General features: G+C 40.8%; 1 protein-coding gene across 6 annotated transcripts in view; it reads left to right on the top strand.

Annotated features, from left to right (window-relative positions):
* The window catches only part of fgfr2 (fibroblast growth factor receptor 2), a 63,883-nt gene that overhangs the window by 35,345 nt on the left and 19,049 nt on the right, over positions 1–9,489 (top strand). For 4 of the 6 annotated variants that reach the window (XM_015049397.1, XM_015049401.1, XM_015049400.1 and 1 more), the window contains 4 exons: positions 1,589–1,758; positions 3,845–3,968; positions 7,166–7,356; positions 8,472–8,616. In XM_015049397.1, the coding sequence (XP_014904883.1) occupies positions 1,589–1,758; positions 3,845–3,968; positions 7,166–7,356; positions 8,472–8,616 (630 nt within the window). Of the gene's footprint in view, positions 1–1,588; positions 1,759–3,844; positions 3,969–7,165; positions 7,357–7,785; positions 7,925–8,471; positions 8,617–9,489 lie in introns of all 6 variants that reach the window. The other 2 variants (XM_015049399.1, XM_015049398.1) reach the window with 1 other exon arrangement.

Raw genomic sequence — 9,489 nt, 5'->3', positions numbered from 1 at the left:
TTTTTACAAAGCACATTGATGTTTGTAGTTGTAAAGTGGAAATGGGGTATCTGCTCTGATACCCCTAAATAAATAGGAAAAGCATGACAGTTTTGTCCATTCTTCTTTGCAGAATGGCTCAAGCTCAGTCAGATCGAAACTATTTCATCGTTGTCTTGCTGACTTGCGCTGTCAGTAACACCTGAAACATTGCAAGTGGAGCTTGTATCTGCGTTATAGGAAGAGCAAGTGAACTATAATATGTCTGTAGGAACTTTGAGGGAAAAAAAAATCTTGACTCAGCGCCGGAGTTAGATAACCTCAGCTTACCCGAGGCCAGCTGAGGACAAACAGCCGTGCATGAGCAGGAGTCCGGATGCACACAGCTTAGGGGCCGTTGAGGGGCCACAGCAGTCGGCTCAGCAAGGCAGTTTGGCTTCATCTATACAGAGGTCTGAAGGTCCTGCCCCTTTGGACAGAGAGCATGGGAAGCGGCAGCCTTCACCTAGTCAGGACCTGATGTACCGTCTGGGGCGTCAGTTGTAGGTCAAAGGTTGCTTTGTGGAGAGAAAGCAACCTTCAGTCCTCCAAATCTATCTCTGTTTGCAGATGGAGTTAGCATATTAAGGTTAAGGAACTCAGAGACAAAGATTTAGCAGGATGGGCAAAAAGTAGTTTAATCCATTGAGGAAGGGAATGCAGTTCTGACACAGCTGTCCAACTATGCTGGACATGTCCGGTTGATCTGTACACAGATTAGACATCCAGTAATAAATCTTGGAGCAAATATTCTCCTGGGGCATTGCTGCTTTGATGTGTCATGGTGTAATCTGTGGGTATTCCCTCTGTCACTTGCACTCCGGCCAGAAGAAGAGGAAGTGGTGGTGTGGAGGACCGTTTGGGGTTGTTGTTTGTTTGAGTGTCTCTTCCAGTCTTCAGTCCCATCTGCTTAGACAATCACAGTCCCAGGTGCAGAGGGAGAGAGGGAAAGCAAATCCAGCTGACAAAGAGACAGATGTTGGGAGTAAATGAGCAAAAAACACAAGTAAGACAGTAGATATCGATATGTGCAATGGTGGGGCTGCATTTCATTATTAAAAAGCTTTAGAAATGTTCTCCAATGGAGGGAGATAATGATTTTTCAGGCGTGATAAGTTCCTCCAGCTATTTCGTCCATATGTAGCCGAGTGATTTACAGGGTAGCTATGGTAATTGGAGGAAGTAGGAGGAGGAAAAAAACTGTTAAGTGGAATGAGATAAAAATTGAATGTGATGGTCCGATTACCCCTCTAGCAACGCCCAGCCCCTCAGAGCTGATCTTTTTTTGGTTTCTGTTGCTCCCTGCAGAGCCCACAGGAAAAGTGTGTTTTTGTTTAGTCGTGGAAGTTCAGAGCTTTAGGTCATGTTGTGCAGACGGCAGTTTGGATAGTGTTGCCAAGAAAAAAAAAAAGGGGGGGCCTCTTTAAAGAACGGTTCAGGTTGGATTCTTCTGCAGACACGCTCCTTCATGCCTCTGGACTAAGCCAGCCCATTTTCCTCTGAAGTCAAGCTGTTGATACAGTCGACACTGTCAGGAAATGACTGAACGTGACTTGTTATCTGGTTGCAGGCGCGCCATACTGGACTTCATCAGCGAAGATGGAGAAGAAGTTGCATGCAGTGCCAGCTGCCAACACAGTGAAGTTCCGCTGTGCTGCAGGAGGAGACCCCCAGCCAAAACTGCATTGGCTGAAAAACGGCAGGCCTTTCCGCCAAGAGGACCGCATGGGAGGATATAAAGTAGGGGAAACACTAATCCACCAAACTGCTAATACTAATATAATCTCAGTCCCCCTTTTTGCCTTCCATTCTTTAATACTTTTGAAGGAGTAATTAATTATTAGAAATGCTAATTCCTAATAGCTTTAATGAATTTAACCCTCAGATTAACTGTATTTATATAAATGTAAAAAACTTACTTTTCTGACATAACAACACTGACACAGCAGAGTCTCAAAGAAAGACCAAAATAAACAGAATAAATCTGTATGCATGCACAACCAGACATTGCAGTTCATCATTACTGCAATGTTAGCACTAATACTGAAGACTGCTAATGGCAATCCCATTACCAGTGACAACAATTAGCATTATTGTTCTCATCAGAGACTTAAAGAGTTCAATTATAAGCTTTGCATAACATCAACAATCTACTTAAATACTCATAAGTGTACAATCCCAGTGCTTTATAGGAAAAATAAAAGCTGCTTTACATTTTATCTGCTGGTTGTGACTCTGTACTGTACCTGAGATTTTATGGCAACACAGTTGGGTCAGAGCTATTTCACAGCAACCAGTTTTACCTGAACTTGCAAAAATCTAAGTTGCTAACTGAGTTAGTGATAGCTGGTGGAGTGCACATGGTTGGATTGCATGAGATTAGAAAATCAACAATGGCACTAATATTGGTAAATATTGCTAAGACAATATCTGTTGCAATATATGGCCATTTTCTGTTTTCCTTTTTATCTGTGCTTCCATCACTTTTTTTACTTTTAGCAGTTCTGTGCAGGTGCCTTGTGTGAGGATCTGCTGCTGAGATTCTGTCCAACAGGCTAAATGTTACATTGACATGTAAACTATTTTGCGGTCTAGACATTTGCGATATTGATATTGGTGCAGCCCTTGTACATGATATATTTGATTACATTAAGCTAAAATGTATAGACTTTGCACATTTCACATCCACATGATGGGGAGTGATTTACCAGAGATAATTAAGTGTCAGTTTACTGAATGAATACGTGTTTTAAATATAAAAGAGTGGTCAAGTTTGCTTTACTTTTAAAGTTTCTTTTGACTTTTTTCCAATCTAACTTATGAGCTTTTGCTACAAGAGTGAAGATTTTTATCAAGCTGAACATTTTTCTCATGTTTCTGATGGCAATAAAGGTTATCCTATATAATTCTTGGTTCTTCTGGTTAACAACTTAGTCAAAGAGAGAAACGTCCACTATAAGTAACTTATTCAAACTAGTTCCTACATGTGATTTAATCAATATCAAATATAGCTGTGGTCACATCTATTTTAAAGACATATGATTATGCCCTCGAATGAATGCAAAAAACAAATTTCCATTATGGTTTTTGATGATGTTTTAGATGAAGATGTCTTACATCTGGTGGTGACTATATATGTGGCTGATATTTTGATAGTTTGATGTTTTGGGTAGATTACTTCCCCTTGGTTGAGCAAAATGACCAGATATGCTGTACGGGTCTTCCTGCCAGGAAAAGTTAGACCCAGATAATGTTTGGGTTGTTCCTGAAGTCTCTTCCCCTTCGACTTTCAGTCCCTCATTACAACTAAGACAAAAATCAGCACCAGAAACGATACAGTCATGCTGTCAGTTACACCGCGGGCATTTCATTCCTCTCTTTTTGTCAATAAATGTTTGACAAAAGCTGTACCTGAGCCCAGCCCCGTGGCCTTACCTCTCCATTGTGTGAAATGTAGGCCTGTACACGCAATAGTTACAGTGTCTCTCTTTAGTGTATAGATGGAAACCTCATTGTTTGCTTACACCTGTGGTTTCCATGCACACTAGAAACTATGCTTGCAAATAATTTTGGCCAACTGCATGCTTGAAACAGCTCAGACGATGAAGATGGTTCCACATACAATGATAGAGAAATACATTTCTCAAATATTTTTAAACAAATACCACCTTAGTTTATACTCAGGTTTACAAGGACTGCTTGCAAGATGACTTATGCTAGTTCAGCTAGCAGACAGCAGCATCTCTTTCTTCTTGTTATTTTATTTCACTGCTAGTTCCTTCATGTCTCCTAATCTCACATTAATGATTCTGTATCTTGGCTACAGGTGCGCCTCCAGCACTGGACCCTGATCATGGAGAGCGTGGTTCCATCGGACAAGGGAAACTACACCTGCTTGGTGCAGAACGAATTTGGATCCATCAACCACACCTACACTCTGGATGTAGTGGGTCAGTACGCCTGTTGAGGTTAGAGAAGTAGAGAACTGGTAGGGAAAAACTTCCCACAGTCAGTGAGGGTAATGTGTGTGAGCATGCTGTTTAATTGGACAGGTGTGCGGTGGATGCACAGCACACCTGTGTTCTGTGCTGCCAAGAGTGCAGATGGCAAAGATGAATATGTCATCAGGTTCAGTGCAGCTTTCATTATTTTATATTGGAATATTTTTTTTAAACCAGGGATGTCAAAGGGTTGCTTGGAATCCTTGCTGTATTGTGGCCCCCAACTGCCAGGAAAAGCGATTGATACAAATAGACACCAAAAATGTTCAAGGCCAGATTCTCACAGACAAATGAATATTTAATTACATTGGAAAATGTCACACTTGTCTTTTATTTGTTTTTTTTTCATAATATGTAGGATCACAAACATCCAGCAAATTAATTGAAATCAAGAAATATTACATTTTTGAGTATGAGTATGTTCAACTTGACAGTTATGATAAGTACTGACGACATGTTTTTCTTTCATTTTGATTTCGTATTATTTTCATTTTAAAAATATTGTGGCCCATGCCCATTTTTAACCTGACAAAAATGTTGGACAAATCTGTTTTAGAGAAATTAGTTTTAAATGACCTCTGACAGACAGTTTGGATATTTTGACATGAAGTTCTGTGAAAATATTTCCCTTTATTTCTTCTTTTGTGGCAGACAAATTTCATACCAATGGAAGTTTGGGGAATAAAACCTCAAGTATTAAATCTCTCCACCTCTGAAAGGAGCTGTTGTTAGGTGTGATGCTGTTTTCTCAGTGGAACAGTGTTGCTGCATTTATTCACTTGACCAGCCTGAAGTGGACAAACTGAAATGAACTGACCCTTTAAAGCAGACTCATGTGACATGATGAGCTCAGCCTCGCTGACCTTTGGCATGCAAGAAGAAGTGTTTTTTACTCCATTCGCAGAATCAATAAATGGCAGGAACAACAGGGGGAGTGGGATAACAGTAGTAGATAAGTTTTCCCACACCAACATTGCTTGCTTAATTCGACGTGGACCTCATCTATTTTGGGCCTGCCACTCGCCCCTTTGTGAGCCATCAGTACTTGTTAAATTTTATATGATGCAGTTATTTTTTAAAGCCTGGTCAGTGAACCACAGATTACCAGAACAGAGGGGAGCAGTCCAAGCGACTGCAGTCTGTATAAATACGTGAAGTTACTTCTGATGTTTTTTCTTACTACCGTTACTTATTACCGTTCCATAGATTGTAATTAGCAGCATTATTTGCACCATGTTAGGCTGGACTTGAATACCGGAGGGTGTTTGCACAATGTGAATGTATAGGGACATCACAGAAACAGGTTACAGCCAACACATGTTCACACACGCTCCCCAATTGAGGCCCCATACTCTCTCTGGAGCTGGCTGAAGCTCTCCTTCTAACTGCATATTGTTTTTTTGTTTGGTTTTACTGCAGAACAGTAAACTTCTTCCATGCCTGTAACCTCTGGCTTCATTTTTCACCAGTAGACTGGTGGGTGGGGGAAAAAAAGAGGCAAAATGGAGACAAACAAAGCCTTTTTTTTATCAGACTTTTTGTAGCTCAAATTAGCTGTAGGATCAGCTTTTAGAAACAAAAACACCCAGACTTTATCGGTTTAAGCTGGAGTCTGGACTATGGGTTGCAGTCGGGCAGCTACAAGCTGACGCACATGCTATGCCGCAGCTATTCATCACTGTGGGGACAGCCACATGCCATCCTGTGCCACACTGAGATTTTCCTGGGTCTCTGTCCTCCCCGGACCCTTTTGAGCCGAGTTGCCAGGTTGCTCAGAGTTCAAAGTCCTTCACTGGTCAACAGGGAATGCTGCCAGGCTACTCCACGAATCACAAGATTAGTTTTAGGAACTAGTTATCGGTCAGGATATATTTATATGTACTGTAAATAAAGTCAGAATCATTTATCTTTCTGCCGCCTTGCAACAGAATGATTGTTTCTTTGTGATTGTTAATCACATGAAATCACAAAAAAACATCAAGAGAAAACCTGAAGAAAAAAAAATCAGTCATAATGTGGAAAATGTTTAATGTTACGGACGCCTAAAACGGAGGCGTTTACTGTTTTAGTTATAGCACTACAGAATCTAATTCATTTTGTTTTTACAGAGAGCGCTTGATGTCTCCACCCTCTGGAAGCATGAAAAGTTTGAGTGTGTGAAGAGGGCCAGAAAATCGGGGCAAAGAAAGATAGACAATAAACAAGGCAAACCCTGAGAATGCACAGAAAGAAGGAGATTTGGTTTTGGAGAGCGGAAGAAGGGGAGGTAGTCATCAGATGTGACAGATTTCAGAAAAGTCAGCAAAAGGCAGTAGAAGTCTTTACATCCTGGAATTTAAATGGTAGTTTGTGACGGTTTTCTTCTTTGCATTAAACGTAGAATCTCCACCCCTGACACTGGCTGATGTCTAACTCCAAAACTCATAAACATACACGTACAAATAAATCCACTGCATGTTTCGGAAAGGCTCTGCTGGGCTCATGAGTCATGTCACAGTGTGGGAGCTGTGGGGACTCCTCGGGGTAGCTGTAAAAGCTGGGGGAGGTCTGAAAGGGGGTATTGTTCCCCAGGTCTCCCTCTGTTGGGGTTCAGAAGGTAAATATTAGTTTATAGAAGAATGCAGATGGTGCTAAACTCTCCAAAAACATGCATGGAGACCATTTATTGACCATAAATCGTCCTGATCCTCAAGTATCACTCAAGCTCAGTGAAAGAACTATTATTTTTAATTAAAAAATACTTCATTCCAAACAAAAATTAAATGTCATAACTCATATAATCCAAGTATCTTTAAAGAGTCTTTCTGAATGGCGATGCTGTGGGAAAGACTGTAATGAAATGCTAGCAGCTCAAATTCTGGGCAGCAGAGACGATATTTCACACCAACATGTACTGGATGACATAACCAGTTGTTAGGAAGCACTGCTAATCCATCTCATTTGATTTTGCAATGCTAAATAGCAGCTTCTACTTCTAAAAACAATACCGTGTTGACACGGTTACGCAGCATAATAACTGTCTGAGCCTACGAGAACAAATCAGAACTGACGTAACAGAGCAACTCCGGGAGCAGCATAATTCTACTGCCTTCTTCTTGTCTGGTGAATGAGCGTAGAAAAGATACGTTGTTTATCTTCTACAACAGAACGGTCACCACACAGGCCTATCCTCCAGGCTGGACAGCCCGCCAACACCACGGTACACGTCGGCGAGGACGCCCAGTTCCAGTGTAAGGTCTACAGCGACGCCCAGCCTCACATCCAGTGGCTGAAACACGTCAGCGTAAACGGCAGTCGGTACAGGCCTGACGGAAACCCCTACGTCAAAGTGTTAAAGGTAGATCCCTTTGTACCCATTTTTATATCATAACCACACTTTCCCCCCCTCTTGCTTTGTAATTTACAGTATTTTACGACAAGTCAAATAAGAAACCCATTACATCCCTCCCCTAACTTTATGTACACTTTTGCCTTTTAAGTTTAAATAAGTGTTTTCTCTGTGACATGTTTCCTTTAAATGTGGTTTGCCTTTCGCTGTGATGTTTGCAAGGAACATCACATCCATAAAACTTTGAGAAAATATATTATTTGTTTGTCAAGACTAAATCACAATTATTTTTTAATTTATTCCAACTTAATGGGTCATTTTTGTAGTTCCTGGCTGGATTTTGGGGACGTTTCCTGCAGGTCCGTGTGTAGCAGCTGCAGGGGTGATGTTGTCATGTGCCTGATTTTTTTTCTGCTCATTTTGTGTGATGGCTTGCAGCGCTCAGGCATTAACAGCACAGACATGGAGTCTCTCATCCTCACCAATGTCACAGAGGAAGATGCTGGGGAATATATCTGTAAAGTCTCCAATTATATAGGGGAAGTCACCCAGTCCTGCTGGCTGACTGTCATTCCAGGTAACCCTCCACCCCCACCCAAGACCACCTCAACTCCCCTCTACCGGTGTGGGTTTCCCTGCTGTTCTGTGGTGGTGCTGTTGATGGTCTCAAGGACGTTCCCTCTCCCAAATGTTACTCCCTTTTCCTTCAGCTGCCACTGACTTTTGGATTGGTGTCGCCATGGAAGCACTGTTCTGACCAGAATAACCAGATGATGATCTCTCTTTTGTTTTTTGTAACTCACCTCGCAGCTTTTCACGAGAAAGCGTATGGTGTCACAGTGCTCTCCATGATCTCTGTGTTTATGCATGCGTGTGGGTTTTAGCAGGTTCTGTGGGTGATGGGTACCTTTTGGGTTTGTTTCAGGTGTGTTTGTTTTGTTTTCACGTGTTTTGGTGGAATACTGGGCTCTATCTTCTACCTGTCAGTTCTACACAGGATCTTAACGTGGACACTATCCGGTTCCTCTAACTTCTTTCTTGGTGTTGTGGGTCTCATATTTTTTTTTCTCTTCTCTGTTTCTGTTGTTTCTCTATTTCCTCTTCCTCCTCTTCTTTTCCCCCAGACCGCAGGTGTTAACACCACAGATAAGGAGATAGAGGTTCTCTACTTGCCAAATGTAACTTTTGAGGATGCTGGGGAGTATACATGCTTGGCGGGTAATTCAATTGGGATCTCCTATCAAACTGCTACTTTGACGGTGCTTCCAGGTATATACATTCACTTGCTTTTGTCCCTTGGTTGTTTTTTCCACTTTAAAGGGCACATATCATCAATTTTATTTTAAAACATTTTCAGTTGTGTTCAGGCTTAAAGCTCATTATACAGATATTAATTTAAGATGTTAAATGTCTGTAAAAAAAAAAAAAATACACAAGGCAGCAGCAAATGTAGCTAAAAGTTGTGAGAGAGTAAAAAAGGTTACTTTTGAGATGCTGAACTCAGACATCAATTCCTACAGTTAAGCCCAAATTATTCACACCACATTTTTTAAGGTTTCTTCTGGCTGGATGTGATATTAATTTTTTGGAGTCCTGACTTGAATCAAACATCAAGTTGTCGGATCTCAAAACAACAACAACTCTTAATGAGGGCTTCTCTGAAATGTTTTTCCATTAATTATTTAGAAGGACATTAATAATTTTCCACATGCATTTTTAATAAAAAAAAAAAAACTGACATAAATTATGTTATTTCTGGATTAATACTCTGTTTTGATATATTTTAGGATGTGTCTGTCTCTAAAATAATTTTTAATCTAAATCTACCCAGGGTATCAATAATGTTGTTATTAAAAGCAACTCAATATTCATCAAAGACAAGTAGTGACGGACAGCTTCGGCTGGATTTGAAGCAAAGTAAAGATTTACAATGTTTATTAGAGGAGGAATGTTTTCTGAAGGGAGAACCTTTGAGACCTATTGAATCAGCACCATACGGAAAGTTTTAAAAGCACCTTGTGGTGATCCCGGTCAGTGGGGAATGACTTGACTTGAAACACACACACACAAAAAATGACAGCACTGAGATTATGCCTTATTTATGCTCCAGTTCTGACCAGCATTGTAAATCTACTCTGCAAT

This window comes from Poecilia latipinna, unplaced genomic scaffold (assembly GCF_001443285.1).
Source record: "Poecilia latipinna isolate Pla-1442-1.1 unplaced genomic scaffold, P_latipinna-1.0 Scaffold945, whole genome shotgun sequence".
Lineage (NCBI taxonomy): Eukaryota > Metazoa > Chordata > Actinopteri > Cyprinodontiformes > Poeciliidae > Poecilia > Poecilia latipinna.
This window is presented reverse-complemented; position numbering and strand designations above follow the sequence as displayed.